We start from the raw sequence: 16535 nt of genomic DNA, 5'->3' as shown, positions 1-16535 counted from the left end.
GAAACTATCACAACACTGTAAATCAACTCTACTTTAAAAAAAAGAAATTGAAGAATAAAAATCATATGATCATCTTAATAGATGCAGAAAAAGGTTTTGACAAAATTCAACATCCACTTACAATTAAAAACTCTCCACAAACTGGGTATAGAAGTAACATACCTCATCATAATAAAGCCCATATATGATAAACCCACAGCTAACAGCCTACTAAAAAGTGAAGAGCTAAAAACATTTCCTCTAAGATCAGGAACAAGACAAGGATGCCCATTCTTGCCACTTTTTTTCAACATAATATTGGAAGTCCTAGCCGTAGCAATCAGACAAGAAAAAGAAGCAAATGAATCCAAATTGAAAAGAAAGAAGTAAAACTGTCACTATTTGCAGACGACGTGGTACTAAACATAGAAAATCTTAAAGGCAGCACCAAAAAACTACTATAACTCATCAATGAATTCAGTAAAGTTCCAGGATACAAAATTAATATACAGAAATCTGTTACATTTCTACACATTAAGAACAAACTATCAGAGAGAGAAATTAGGAAAACAATCCCATTTACCATCCATCAAATAAAACCTAATTAAGGAGGTTAAAACTCCTTAATAGGAGTTGGAAAACTGGACAACTTTAAGACATTAAAGCATTGGAAAACTCTAAGACACTGATGAAAATAACTGAAGAGGACAAAAAAGATGACAAGTGATACTGTGTCCATGGATTGGAAGAATTAACATTGTAAAAATGATAATACTACCTAAGGCAATGTACAGATTCAATGCAATCCCTATCAAAATATCAGTGGTATTTTTCATAGAAGTAGGAAAAATATTCTAAAGTGTGTATGGAAATAAAAAAGATCTTAAATAGCCAAAGCAATCTTGAGAAAAGCCTCAGCGCTGGAGGTATCATGCTCCCTTCAGACTATATTAAAAAGCTACAGTCATCAATACAATATGGTACTGGCATAAAAACGGATACATAGATCAATGGGTTAGAATAGAGAGCCTGGAATAAACCCATGGACTTCCGGTCTATTAATCTATGACAAAGAAGGCAAGAATATACAATGGGGAAAAGACAGTCTCTTCAATAAGTGGTGCTAGGAATACTGGACAGCTACATGTAAAAGAATGAAATTAAAACATTTTCTCGGGCTTCCCTGGTGGCGCAGTGCTTGAGAGTCCGCCTGCCGATGCAGGAGACGCGGGTTTGTGCCCCGTTTCGGGAAGATCCCACATGCCGCAGAGCGGCTGGGCCCGTGAGCCATGGCCACTGAGCCTGCGCGTCCGGAGCCTGTGCTCCGCAAATGGGAGAGGCCACAACAGTGAGAGGCCCGCATAACGCAAGAAAAAAAAAAAAAAAAAAAAAACATTTTCTCACAGCATATAGGAAAATAACCTCAAAATGGATTAAAGACCTAAATGTAAGACTGGAATCAATAAAACTCCTAGAAGAAAACATAAGCAGAATACTATAAAGAAGATGTGGTACATATATATGCAGTAGAATACCACTCAGCCATAAAAAAATTTTGCTGTTTGCAACCAAATGGATGGACCTGGAGGGTATTATGCTTAGTGAAATAAGTCAGACAGAAAAACAAATACTGCATGATATCACTTGTATGTGGAATCTCAAAAAACTAAAACAAACGAATATAATAAAACAAATAGACTCACATATACAGAGAACAAATTAGTGGTTTCCAGTGGGGAGATGGAAGGAGGAGGGGCAAGATAAGGGTAGGGAATTAGGAGACACAAACTATTAGGTATAAAATAAATAAGATACAAGGATGCTATGTACAGCACTAGGAATATAGCTACTATTTTATAAAAACTTTGAATGGAGTATAAATGGAAAAATTATGAACCACTATGTTATATACCTGAGAGTAATATAATATTGTAAATCAACTATACCTCAACTTAAAAAAACATGAAAAGTGAAATAAAAGGTATGACTGTAATAAAAACATAAAAAATGAAATAAAATTTTAAAAAACCCACCAAAATTATATTGATTGAATCTTTAACTTCCGGATTCCAAGCTAGGCAAGATAAACCACCAAATAGTATTGCTTTCCTTCTAAAAAAAAAAATGGTTGCTGGAAATGCTGTTATTCCAGAAATCAAAACTGGCTCTTTTTGGAGACTAATTCTTTTTTTAAAAAAAATTTATTTATTTATTTATTTATTTTTGGCTGTGTTGGGTCTTCGTTTCTGTGTGAGGGTTTTCTCTAGCTGCAGTGAGCGGGGGCCACTCTTCATCGCGGTGCACGGGGGAGACTAATTCTTATATAATTTTCCCAGCTGAGGCAGATCCTGGAAAGGAATTTAGTGACCAGGTATCCTGATCAAGGATGGGCTTTGTGACCCTATTGTGCTGGGCTCATCCTCAGGAGGGTTAAAAAAGAACATTTATGGGTTGAAGGGCCCCTTACTAAATCCCTACTTTCAGGGAACCCAGAGCGTGAGTAAAGGATAAGTCATGGGTCATGATACAACAAAGGCAGAGAGAAAATAAAACAAGGGCGTCACAGGCACCATCACATGCACTTGAGGAAGTCTGTGGCTTTGGCATCCCTTTTTCAAGTATACTCAGAAATAAACTTAAATATCAAAATAATTTAAAGGTTAATGTCATGAAAAATAAAAGCATATATTCTGATTTGTACCATGGCAAAATTATTACCACCAAAAACAGTAATGAAATCAATTACACAGACTAATAAGAAAAAAATTTTAAGGCAAATATTATTTCCTTCTTTAAACTGACATACAATATTTTCATCCATATTTCCAAGATTGCTGAATAAATTGAATATAAGCAGTCACTGATACTTATACAAAGATCATATTACAAACTTAAACAATTTCTAAGATATCTTTTTAATACCTCTGGTTTTGTAATATACAACAAATTATGGGTTAGTTCTTTGGAACATCAATTATATTGACTTAATTTTAACTATAAGATCAAAATGGATGCAAATATGTATCTCTATAGTAGTAAATATTACATGTAGCAATTAATATTTTTCTAACTTAAGATGAATTTTCCTCAACACAAGCAAGAACAGCCTCAGAGTCCATCAGAACGCATCCTGAAGAGATTGAAAGATTTTCACTTACTTGAGAGAGAAGAGCCGGCTCGTGCTGACACATGACTGTGTTCTGGTTGGCTTCCATAAAATACCTCTGTGTGCGTCTCCGTTCCCGTTCCAGCTTCTTCTCCAAGGCCAGCTGGGATGCGGATAAATTATCTACATACTTCATCATGACATCTGATATCATGGAGCTGACTTCTACAATATCTGGGCGGGTTTCTGCATCAGGAGTGAGGCATCTAAGGGAAGATAACCTCATTACAGCCCTCTAATCAAAATCGGGACCAGGCCACGGGGCATGAAGGGCCAAGTTTAAGTTCTGCTGTGTGTCCCCCATGATGTTTGCACCCAAGAGAACCCGGGTAAGGTGGACATCAAGCATAGCTTTGCATCGAAGACCTCTCAAAAGGCATTTGGAAAGTTTGGGGAGGAGAGGGAGCAGCACTGTTCTCTTTGCAGCTAGGCTGGTGGGCAAGGGTTACAGGCTGCACAGGAAGCTGCTCCCAGTCTCAGGATGGGCAGGTGGGGTCTGCGTTTCCTTGTGTAAGTGGTTATTTTCTAAAACCACTCCAACTCATTGGCCAGTTAAACAAAGAATGATCCCAATAATATAGGCCCTGATGATCACACCTGTTGCACCAAAAGGAAGGCAGGATTCTCTGGGGGGGGCAGATAACTTTTTGGCCTTTTCCAGCTGTATAGGGGCAATGTCAACAACTTCGATTAGTGAGAGTCTTACAAAGCATGATGTCATAAAAATAAAATTCAACCCAGTTACTTAGAGGTTTAAGGTGTGTTTCATAATTTTTAACAGTAGATAATTTGACACATCACATGCTAAAAATTTTCTCGGGGCTTCCCTGGTGGCGCAGTGGTTGAGAGTCCGCCTGCCGATGCAGGGGACACGGGTTCGTGCCCCGGTCCGGGAAGATCCCACATGCCGCGGAGCAGCTAGGCCCATGAGCCATGGCCGCTGAGCCTGTGCTCCGCAACGGGAGAGGCCACAACAGTGAGAGGCCTGCGTACCGCAAAAAAAAAAAAAAAAAAAAAAAAATTCTTGAATTTTGGCAGTAGGAAGTATCAGTCAGCCTGCTAAAGGGAGCATTGTTTCTGTCACAGCTAAACACTAAGAGAAGGCTATTCTAGATGCTTGTGTAACCAATTATCAAGATCACTGGTTAGCATAATTTAAAATATTCCGGTCCTCACTACAATATTTGTCTATCTTTTTAATTCAAAAGCTCTAAGTTCAATGAAGTTATGTGTACTTCTCAATAAAATTTAACTTATTTGGACTTTGACTAAAATATCTAATTTTTACATCTTGTATTTGATTTAGCAACCCAAAGTTAATACAACTTTCAACTATACTAATGTCTCCAGGCAAGATTCAAGAATTATTACTCACAATTACTATTAATAGCAGAAGTGAAAATAACACTCTAACTTGTTATTTTTCTAATGATTTGTCCTTGAGTTTTCTTTGCATTTATTTATTTATTTAATTTTTCTTTTATTTTAAATTGTAGATGATTTACAATGTTAGAGTAGTTTCAGGTATACAACATAGTGATTGAATATTTTTATAGATTGTATTCCATTTAAAGTTATTATAAAATATTGGCTATAGTCCCTGTGCTGTACAATATATCCTTATATCTATTTCATATCTAGTAGTGTACCTCTTAATCCCCTTCCCCTATCTTGCCTCTCCCCCAACCCCTCTACCCACTGGTTTGTTCACTGTATTTATGAGTCTGTCCTATTTTGTTATATTCATTCGTTTGTTTTACTTTTTAGATTAATATATGTGATAAGATACAGTATTTTGTCTTTCTCTGTCTGACTTAGTTCAATTAGCATGATACCCTCTAAGTCCATCCATGTAGTTGCAAATGGCAAAATTTCGTCCTTTTTTATGGCTGAGATAATTCCTATGTATTTTATTCTTTTGGAAGCAACCATAAATGGCATTATTTTCTTACATTGTCTTTCTGAGAATTCATTATTATATGTTGTTTAAAAATCAACAGATTTCCATATAATAATGTTGTATCCTGATTTACTGAATCACTTAGTAGTTCTAATAGTTTTTTGGTGGATAACTTAGGGTTTTATATATATAGTATCATGTCATCTGCAAATAGTGACAATTTTACTTTTTCCCTTCCAATTTGGATGCCTTTAATTTCTTTTTCTTGTCTGACTGCTGTGCCTAGGAATTCCAGTACTATGTTAACTAGAAATGGTAAGAGTGGGCATCCTTGTACCTGATTTTAGAGACATTCTAATGATAACCCTGCTGGTATCCTAGGTGGTAGGGCTAGGGTTTTTGTTTTTGTTTTGTTTTTTCTTTTCAGTACGTTAAATATATCATACCACTCCCTGTGGCCTGCAATATTTCTGCAGAAAAATCAGCTGAAAGCCTTATGGAAGTTCCCTGTAACTGACTGTTTTTCTCTTGCTGCCTTTATTTTTTTTCTTTTTATTCTTTTTTTAAACATATTTATTGGAGTATAATTGCCTTACAATGGTGTGTTAGTTTCTGCTTTATAACAAAGTGAATCAGCTTTACATATACATATACTTATATCCCCATATATCCTCCCTCTTGCATCTCCTTCCCACCACCCTCCATAACCCACCCCTCTAGGTGGTCACAAAGAACAGAGCTGAAATCCCTGTGCTATATGGCTGCTTCCCAGTAGCAATCTATTTTACATTTGGTAGTGTATCTATGTCCATGTCACTCTCTCCATCCCAGCTTACACTTCCCCTTCCCCATGTCTTCAAGTCCATTCTTTACGTCTGTGTCTTTATTCCTGTCCTGCGCCTAGGTTCTTCAAAACCATTTTTTTTTTTTTTTAGAATCCATACATATGTGTTAGTATATGGTATTTGTTCTTCTCTTTCTAACTTACTCCACCCTGTATGACATACTCTAGGTCCATCCACCTCATTAAAAATAACTCAATTTCGTTTCTTTTTATGGCTGAGTAATATTCCATTGTATATATGTACCACTTCTTCTTTATCCATTCATCTGTTGATGGACACTTAGGTTGCTTCCGTGTCCTGGCTATTATAAATAGAGCTGCAGTGAACATTGTGGTACATGACTCTTTTTGAATTATGGTTTTCTCAGGGTATGTGCCCGGTAGCGGGATTGCTGGGTCATATGGTAGTTCTAGTTTCAGTTTTTTAAGGAACCTCCATACTGTTCTCCATACTGGCTGTATCAATTTACATTCCCACCAACTGTGCAAGAGGGTTCCCTTTTCTCCACACCCTCTCCAGCATTTATGATTTGTAGATTTTTTGATGATGGCCATTCAGACTGGTGTGAGGTGAAACATCATTGTAGTTTTGATTTGCACTTCTCTAATGATTAGTGATGTTGAGCATTCTTTCATGTGTTTGTTGGCAATCTGTATATCTTCTTTGGAGAAATGTCTATTTAGGACTTCTGCCCATTTTTGGATTGGGTTGTTTGTTTTTTGATATTGAGCTGCATGAGCTGATTGTATATTTTGGAGATTAAACCCTGTCAGTTGCTTCATTTGCAAATATTTTCTCCCATTCTGAGGATTGTTGTCTTGTCTTGTTTATTGTTTCCTTTGCTGTGCAAAAGGTTTGAAGTTTCATTAGGTCCCATTTGTTTATTTTTGTTTTTATTTCCATTTCTCTAGGAGGTGGGTCAAACTTCTTTGCTGTGATTTACGTCATAGACTGTTCTGTCTATGCTTTCCTCTATGAGTTTTAAAGTGTCTGGCCTGACATTAAGGCTTTTAATCCATTTTATTTTTCTGTATGGTGTTAGGAAGTGTTCTAATTTCATTCTTTTACATGTAGCTGTCCAGTTTTCCCAGCACCACTTGTTGAAGAGGCTGTCTTTTCTCCATTGAATACTCTTGCCTCCTTTATCAAAGATAAGGTGAACATATGTGCGGGGGGTTATCTCTGGGCTTTCTATCCTGTTCCATTGATCTATATTTCTGTTTTTGTGCCAGTACCATAATGTCTTGATTACTGTAGCTTTGCAGTATAGTCTGAAGTCAGGGAACCAGATTCCTCCAGCTCCATCTTTCTTTCTCAAGATTGCTTTGGCTATTCGGGGTCTTTTGTATTTCCATACAAATTGTGAAATTTTTTGTTCTAGTTCTGTGAAAAATGCCATTGGTAATTTGATAGGGACTGCATTGAATCCATAGATTGCTTTGGGTAGTATAGTCATTTTCACAATATTGATTCTTCCAATCCAAGAACATGGTATATCTCTCCATCTATTTGTATCATCTTTAATTTCTTCCATCAGTGTCTTATAGTTTTCTGCATACAGGACTTTTGTCTCCAGAGGTAGGTTTATCCCTAGGTATTTTATTCTTTTTGTTGCAGTGGTAAATGGGAGTGCTTCCTTAACTTCTCTTTCAGATTTTTCATCATTAGTGAATAGGAATGCAAAAGATTTCTGTGCATTCATTTTGTATCCTGCTACTTTACCAAATTCATTGATTAGCTCTAGTAGTTTTCTGGTAGCATCTTTAGGTATCATGATATAGTATCATGTCATCTGCAAACAGTGACAGCTTTTACTTCTTTTTGATTTGGATTCCTTTTATTTCTTTTTCTTCTCTGATTGCTGTGGCTAAAATGTCCAAAATTAGGTTGAATAATAGTGGTGAGAGTGGACAACCCTGTGTTCTTCCTGATCTTAGAGGAAATGGTTTCAGTTATTCACCATTGAGAAAGATGTTGTCTGGGTTTGTCATATATGGCCTTTATTATGTTGAGGTAAGTTCCCTCTATGCCTGCTCTTTGGAGGGTTTTTATCACAAATGGGTGTTGAATTTTGTCAAGAGCTTTTCTGCATCTATTGAGATGATAATGTGTTTTTTATCCTTCAATTTGTTAATATGGCTTATCACATTGATTGATTTGCATATATTGAAGAATCCTTGCATTCCTGGGATAAACCCCACTTGATCATGGTATATGCTCCTGTTAATGTGCTGTTGGATTCTGTTTGCTAGTATTTTGCTGAGGATTTCTGCATCTACGTTCATCAGTGATACTGGCCTGTAGTTTTCTTTCTTTGTGACATCTTTGTCTGGTTTTGGTATCAGGGTGATGGTGGCCTCATAGAATAAGTTTGGGAGTGTTCCTCCATCTTCTATATTTTGGAAGAGTTTGAGAAGGATAGGTGTTAGCTCTCCTCTAAATGTTTGATAGAAATTGCCTGTGAAGCCATCTGGCTTTTGTTTGTTGGAAGATTTTTAATCACAGCTCAAGTTCAGGGCCTGTGATTGGTCTGTTTATATTTTCATTTCTTCCTGGTTCAGTCTCAGAGGCTGTGCTTTCCTAAGGTTTTGTCCATTTCTTCCAGGTTGTCCATTTCATTGACATACAGTTGCTTGTAGTAACCTCTCATGACCCGTTGTATTTCTGCAGTGTCTGTTGTTACTTCTCCTTTTTCATTTCTAATTCTATTGATTTGAATTTTCTCTGGTTGTTTCTTGATGAGTCTGGCTAATGGTTTATCAATTTTGTTTATCTTTTCAAAAGAGCCAGCTTTTAGTTTTATTGATCTTTGTTATTGTTTCCTTCATTTATTTTTCATTTATTTCTGACCTGATGTCTACGATTTCTTTCCTTCTGCTAACTTTAGGGTTTTTCTGTTCTTCTTGTTGCTTTAGGTGTAAGGTTAGGTTGTTTACTTGAGAGGTTTCTTGTTTCTTGAGGTAGGATCGTATTGCTATAAACTTCCCTCTTAGAACTGCTTTTGCTGCATCCCATAGGTTTTGGGTCATCAGGTTTTCATTGTCATTTGTTTCTAGGTATCTCTCAGTTTTCTCTTTGATTTCTTCAGTAATTTATTGCTTATTTAGTAGTGTATGGTTTAGCCTCCATCTGTTTGCATTTTATAGATTTTTTTCCTGTAATTTATATCTAGTCTCATAGCGTTGTGGTTGGAATAGATACTTGACACAATTTCAATTTTCTTAAATTTACAAAGGCTTGATTTGTGACCCAAGATATGATCTATCCTGGAGAACGTTCCTTGAGCACTTGAGAAGAAAGTGTATTGTGTTATTTTTGGATGGAATGTCCTATAAACATCAATTAAGTCCATCTTGTATAATGTATCATTTAAAGCTTGTGTTTTCTTATTTATTTTCATTTTGGATGATCTGTCCATTGGTGAAAATGGGGTGTTAAAGTCTCCTACTATGATTGTGTTTCTGTCGGTTTCCCGTTTTATGGTTGTTAGCATTTGCCTTATGTATTGAGGTGCTCCTATGTGGGGGCATATATATTTATAATTGCTCTATCTTCTTCTTGGATTGATCCCTTGATCACTATGTAGTATCCTTCTTTGTCTCTTCTAATAGTCTTTATTTTAAAATCTATTTTGTCTGATATGAGAATTGCCACTCCAGCTTTCTTTTGATTTCCATTTGCACAGAATATCTTTTTCCATCCCCTCACTTTCAGTCTGTATGTGTCCCTAAGTCTGAAGTGGGTCTCTTGTAGACAGCATATATATGGGTCTTCTTTTTGTATGCATTCAGCCAGTCTACGTCTTTTGGTTGGAGCATTTAATCCATTTACATTTATGTAGTTTTCGATATGTATGTTCCTATTACCATTTTCTTAATTGCTTTGTGTTTGTTATTGTAGGCCTCTTCCTTCTCTTGTGTCTCCCGCCTAGAGAAGTTCCTTTAGCATTTGTTAAGCTAAAGTTGTAAAGCTGGTTTTGTGGTGCTGAATTCTGTCAGCTTTTGTTTGTCTGTAAAGGTGTTAATTTCTCCATTAAATCTGCATGAGATACTTGCTGGGTAGAGTAATCTTGATTGTAGGTTTTTCCCTTTCTTCACATTAAATATGTCTTGCCAGTCCCTTCTGGCTTGCAGAGTTTCTGCTGAAAGATCATCTGTTAACCTTATGGGGATTTCCTTGTATGTTATTTGTTGTTTTTCCCTTGTTGCTTTTAATATTTTTTCATTGTATTTAATTTTTGAGTTTGATTAATAAGTGTCTTGGCATGTTTCTCCTTGGATTTACCCTGTATGGGATTCCCTGCACTTCTTGGACTTGACTATTTCCCTTCCCATATTAGGGAAGTTTTCAACTATAATCTCTTCAAATATTTTCTCAGTCCCTTTGTTTTCCTCTTCTTCTTCTGGGACCCCTATAATTTGAATGTTGGTACATTTAATGTTGTCCCAGAGGTCTCTAAGACTATCCTCAATTCTTTTCATTCTTTTTTCTTTATTCTGCTCTGCAGTACTTATTTCCACTATTTTATCTTGCACGTCACTTATCCTTTCTTCTGCCTCAGTTATTCTGCTATTCATTCCTTCTAAAAATTTTTTAATTTCATTTATTGTGTTCTTCATCATTTTTTGTTTGCTTTTTAATTCTTCTAGATCATTGTTAAATGTTTCCTGTATTTTCTCCATTGTACTTCCAAGATTTTAGATCATCTTTACCATCATTACTCTGAATTCTTTTTCAGGTAGACTGCCTATTTCCTCTTCATTTGTTTGGTCTGGTGGGTTTTTACCTTGCTCCTTCATCTGCTGTGTGTTTCTCTGCCTTCTCATTTTGCTTTTCTTACTGTGTTTGGGGTTCCCTTTTTGCAGTCTGTATGTTTGTAGTTCCTGTTGTTTTTGCTGTCTGCCCCCAGTGGCTAAGTTTGGCTCAGTGAGTTGTACAGGCTTCCTGTTGAAGGGGACTGGTGCCTGTATTCTGGTGCATGAGGCTGGATCTTGTCTTTCTGGTGGGCAGGACCACATCCAGTGGTGTGTTTTGGGGTTTCTGTGACCTTATTATGATTTTAGGCAGCCTCTCTGCTAATGGGTGGGGTTGTGTTCCCTTCTTGCTAGTTGTTTGGCATAGGGTGTCCAGCACTGTAGCTTGTGGATTCTTGAGTGAAGCTGGGTCTTAGCATTTACATGGAGATCTTTGGGAGAGCTTTCGCTGTTTGATATTATGTGGAGCTGGGAAGCCTCTGGTGGACCAATGTCCTGAACTCAGCTCTCCCACCTCAGAGGCACAGGCCTGACACCCGGCCGGAGCAACAAGATCCTGTCAGCCACACGGCTCAGAAGAAATGGGAGAAAAAAAGAAAGAAAGAAAGAAAAATAAATAAAATACAGTTATTAAAATAAAAAATTTAAAAAGTAATAAAAAAAGAAAAGAAAGAAAGAAGAGAGCAACCAAAGCAAAAAACAAATCCAACAATGCGTGAAAAACTATCCTAAAAAAAAAAAAAAGAAAAACAAAATGGACAGACAGAACCCTAGGACAAATGATAAAAGCAAAGCTATACAGATAAAATCACACAAAGAAGCATACACATACACACTCACAAAAAGAGAAAAAGGAAATAAAATCTATATATATATAAATTAAAAAAAAAAACAAAAAGGAAGAGAGCCACCAAGTCAGTAAACAAATCTACCCATGATAATGAACTCTAAATACTAAACTAAGATAAACATAAAACCAGAAAGATATTATATACAGAAAGCAAACCCCAAGTCTACAGTTGCTCTTAAAGTCCACCACCTCAAATTTGGGATTATTTCTTGTCTATTCACGTATTCCAGTGATGCAGAGTATATCAAGTTGGCTGTGGAGATTTATTCCACTGCTCCTGAGGCTGCTGGGAGAAATTTCCCTTTCTCTTCTTTGTTTGCACAGTTCTTGCGGGTCAGCTTTGGATTTAACCCTGTCTCTGCATATAAGTTGCCTGAGCGTGTCTGTTCCCACCCACACAGAATGGGTTTAAAGTAGCAGCTGATTGGGGGCTCTGACTCACTCAGGCCAGGGGGTAGGGAAGGGTACGAAATGGAGGGTGAACCTGTGGCAACAGAGGCCAGCATGATGTTGCAACAGCCTGAGGCACACCATACGTTCTCCTGGGGAAGTTGTCCCTGGATCACAGGACCCTGGCAGTGGCAGGCTGCACAGTTTCCTGGGAGGGGAGGTGTGGATAGTGACCTGTGCTTGCACACAGGCTTCTTGGTGGCTGCAGCAGCAGCCTTAGCATTTCATGCCCATCTCTGGTGTCTGCACTGGTAGCTGTGGCTCACGCCCATCTCTGGAGCTTGTTTATGCAGTGTTCTTAATCCCCTCTCCTCATGCACCCTGAAACAATGGTCTCTTGCCTCTTAGGCAGGTCCAGACATTTACCAGACTCCCTCCTAGCTAGCTGTGGCACACTAGCCCCCTTCAGGCTTTGTTCATTCAGCCAACCCCAGTCCTCTCCCTGGGATCTGACCTCCGAAGCCAGAGACTAAGCTCCCAGCCCCCACCCACCCTGGAGGGTGAGCAGACAAGTGTCTCAGGCTGGTGAGTGCTGGTCAGCACTGATCCTCTCTGCAGGAATCTCTCCACTTTGTCCTCTGCACCCCTATTGTTGTGCTCTCCTCCATGGCTCTGAGGCTTCCCCACCACCACCCCCAGTCTCCACCAGTAAAGGGGCTTCCTAGTGTGTGGAAACTTTTCCTCCTTCACAGCTCCCTCACAGAAGTGCAGGTCCCATCCCTATTCTTTTGTCTCTGTTTTTTCTTTTTCGTTTGCCCTACTCAGGTTCGTGGGGAGTTTCTTGCCTTTTGGGAAGTCTGAGGTCTTCTGCCAGCGTTCAGTAGGTGTTCTGTAGGATTTGTTCCTCATGTAGATGTATTTCTGATGTATTTGTGGGGAGGAAGGTGATCTCCACATCTTACTCCTCTGCCATCTTGAAGGTCTTTCCTCTTGCTGCCTTTAGAATCCTCTCTTTACCTTTAACTTTTGCCATTTAAATTATGATAGGTCTTGTTGGGGGTCTCTTTGTGTTCATCTTGTTTGGGACTCTCTGTGCTTCCTGTACCTGGATATCTGTTTCCTTCTTCAGCATCAGGAAGCTTGCAGCCGTAATTTCATCAAATACATTTTCTAACCCTTTCTCTCTCTCTTCTTCTGGGACCCATATTATGTGAATGTTAGTATACACGTTGTCCTAGAGGTCCTTTAAACAAGTCTCATTTCTTAAAATCTATTTTTCTTTTTGCTGTTTTGATTGGGTGATTTCCATTTTTCCATCTCCCAAGTTCAGTTAGCATTCTCATTACTATTGCTTTGAACTCTTTATCAGGTAAATTATTTATCTCTATTTCATTAAGATTTTCTTTTCAGGGTTTTTTTCTTACTTCTTTTGAAACATATTCTTCTGTCTTCTCATTTTGTTTAAATTTCTCTGTCTCTATAAAATTAGGTGAAACAGTTACCGACTCTGTCCTTGTGTGGGAGTGCCCCTATGAAGTCTGTGTGTGCCCAGTGGCCTTTGGTGGGAGAGCTGGGTCTGACATTAGCATAGGCCATGTCTTCTCCCAGTGTGCCCTGGCAGCTACCACCTTGGTGGGAGGTAGGGGTGGAGTTGGAGGGGCTAGAGCCAGAGCCAGGTGCAAGCTGGGGCTTCTCCTCTGCTCAGTGGCCATCACCACCCTGTCAAGGGTGGGATCAGAGCCACAGGGGCTGGAGCAGGAGCCCTGAGGAAGTTGGGTTTCTTCCAGGTGTGATGGCAGTCTCAGCCTTGGTTTGGGGTAGAGATTCAGGGCCGGAGGGCCTAAGGCTGTACTTCTTTTCTGATTTCACCTTATCCCTGATGTGCTTGCTTGGCTAGAGGCTGGGTTGTGGCTGGAGGGGTTGATATCACACTACTGAGCTGAGTTTGCTCCCTCCCAAGAGTGCACAGGGACACATGTGCTGGCAATGGCTGCCTACGCCCTGGTCCGAGGCAGGGCTGGGATCCAAGCCAGCTCTGTTCCCTCCAAGTGTGAAAACTCTTGTAGTTAGTGGCACCCTCTGCCTTAGTGGAGAACAGTGCTGGAGCAAGAGGGGCTAGAGCAGGAGCCAGGTGAGGGGTGGGTGGGGGTGTGTGATGCAGTGTTCCTGGCTAGCTTGCCAAAGCCCCTGGCAGTTTTCAATGTGCTGCCTCCACACTTTGACTGGGAGCAAGCAAGTCTGTGTGCTCTTCAAGAGCAGAGGCCCAGTTTCTTACAGCCCTTCGGTAAGCCCCACTGAGTTTCAAACCAGCTAAGGGGCTTGTCTTCCCGGTGTTGTAACCCAGGATTGGGGTGTCCAATGTGGGGCCGGAATCCCTCACTCCTCAGGGAGGATCCCTGATCCTGTGATGTCTCCTCCTCTCCTGTGTCCCTGCTAAGGGTGCAGGTCCCAACCACATCACTTCTCCCTTCCTACCAGACTCCGTGTGGATCATTCTTTACAGCCTTGGTTGCAGAAGAGCTGTTCTGCTTGTCCCCAGGTTGATTTCAACAAGAGCTGTTGGTTGGATGAGGGGAGGTGAGCCCAGCATCCTCCTAATCTGCCACTTTGATCTCTCTCTCCTTACTTGACTTTAATAACCATGAGTATAATACGCACGTCTTAATCAAATTTTAAGTCATTATCATTTCATGCTTTATCTTTATGCTATTTGTTTTCAAGTTCTAACAAAGGGGGCTTGCACTATGGTTATGACAGACATATCTGCTGAATTCTTACTTAACAAAGTTCAGTCTCTGCATTTATTATATACAAAATAAGGCAAGAGACTGAGGAGACAGGGTCAACTACATAATTTGGGGGGTATCCCACATAATTGTGAGGCCCCAGCAGGGAGTGAGGAAGTCAATCTCCCCTTCCCATAGTCCAGCATCCCAGTTGATGGTAGACAAGAATCCCCCGAAGATATTGCAACCTCCATGACAGCAGGATACAATTGGTACCTGGATTAGAGGTCAGCAAGAGGCCCCCACTTAATCACTCCAAACAAGCCAGGGTGCCACCAGCCTGGTCAGGGATGGCCTCTTCTTTGCCCTACCCCAGATGCAGCAGGGCACCTGCTCCACCCTGACCATCTATCTCCTTGCCTGCCTCCATATCCTATAGGGGGAGAAGCATAAAGGTGGAGCACAGTCCTCCCTTGCTGACACATCCAATCACCATACCAGGTAGAGGGCAGCAGCAATGGGACAGGGACAGGAAGGTGGAGCTGGAGGCCAGGCAGAGGCCCAGAGGGCTGGAATCAGGTGGCTGAGAACTTAAGCCAGGGAGCTGGAGGGACCACACGTACACTAGGGTCCAAGCCCCCAACACACATGCTCTTTGTCCCATCAGACTTCACTTCTAAAACACAAATTCAAAGATAAAATTAAGAATTTCATGACCTTGAATACTGTATTCAAGTTTCTTACTTTCACTCATAATCACAAAAGAAGCTAAGTGTTCAACTTCACTTTTAATTAAATCTGGTTCCTCACCTTCACTTAATTAGCAAAAGGGATTAAAGCAAATAAAAATGCTCAGTTGACCAAGTGTTGCTTATGACTACAAAAACCCCTTTCATTAGTGCAGATATTCTAAAGTCTTAGTCTGAATTCTAAGTTCTAAATTCTTAGTCTTCAGATATTTAAATTGATTCAAGATACTGTCAGTTGAAATATCAGCTGAGCTTTTCTTTTTTTAAATAATAAAGCAATGTAAGCTAGTTTTACAAATTATACAGTTATATATTATGGTAAATGGAATCCAGAATGGCCTCTGTTCTGGCATTTAGTCATCTCCTCCTCTCCCAAAGCTACTCCCCTTCCTATGTTTGCCATCATCAGAAAAGGAACCACCTGGGAGATGCAGTTTAGCATCATAATTAGGCCTGCAGGCTCTGGGTCTGATTGTTGGGGGTTAAACCCTGGCTTGCCCTTTATTAACTCTGATCTTGGGCAAGGTTTAGCTTCTAAATCCCAGACAGCCTGGGACTATAATCTGTAAAATGGGATAATCATAGTACCTACTACATCAAGCTGGTATGGTGATTAAATGAAGCCATCCCTGTAAAGTGCCCAATAAATTAAAAAGAAAATCCAGTTTTCTTTCTCTTCCGCCTCCTCCCTCATTCAACCAACACCAAAGCCTGTGGCTTCTACCTCCTAAATATTTCTCAAATATGTATCATTCCCCTCTAATCCTATGGCTATTGGCCTATTTCATCATCAATTGCTTGGAACACTGAAACAGTCTCCTAAATGACACGCACATCTCTTGTCCACCTCTGATCCATATTGTAAACTGCTACCAGAAAAATATTCCAAAACTGATGACATCACTCCTCTGCTCAGAATTCCTCAATATCCCCTCATGGCCCAAAAGGACAAAATCAAAACTCCCTGCATGCAATACAAGCCCCTCCTGAACTAGCCCTTACCTCCCTCCACAGCCTCACCCCCTCTTGCCCCCACCAGCAACACACCAAATGCTCCTAGTTGTTCTTTCCCAAACAGTCCATGGCTCACCTATGCCCCCATTTCTTGGTTATTTTATTCACTCTGCTTAAATTTGGTTTTTGCTGATTATATCTACTCTTTCCCAAACAACACCC

General features: G+C 39.7%; 1 protein-coding gene across 1 annotated transcript in view; it reads right to left on the bottom strand.

Moving 5' to 3' along the window:
* The window catches only part of NEK10 (NIMA related kinase 10), a 299100-nt gene that overhangs the window by 129942 nt on the left and 152623 nt on the right, over positions 1 to 16535 (bottom strand). Inside the window, exon 25 of the mRNA XM_007456721.1 lies at positions 3138 to 3351. Coding sequence (XP_007456783.1) covers positions 3138 to 3351 — 214 coding nt within the window. The remainder of the gene's footprint in view (positions 1 to 3137; positions 3352 to 16535) is intronic.

The sequence above is a fragment of the Lipotes vexillifer genome, unplaced genomic scaffold (assembly GCF_000442215.2).
Source record: "Lipotes vexillifer unplaced genomic scaffold, Lipotes_vexillifer_v1.1 scaffold612, whole genome shotgun sequence".
NCBI classification, from domain to species: Eukaryota; Metazoa; Chordata; class Mammalia; order Artiodactyla; family Lipotidae; genus Lipotes; species Lipotes vexillifer.
Note: the sequence above shows the minus strand (reverse complement) of the source record. Positions and strands in the feature narration are given on the sequence as shown.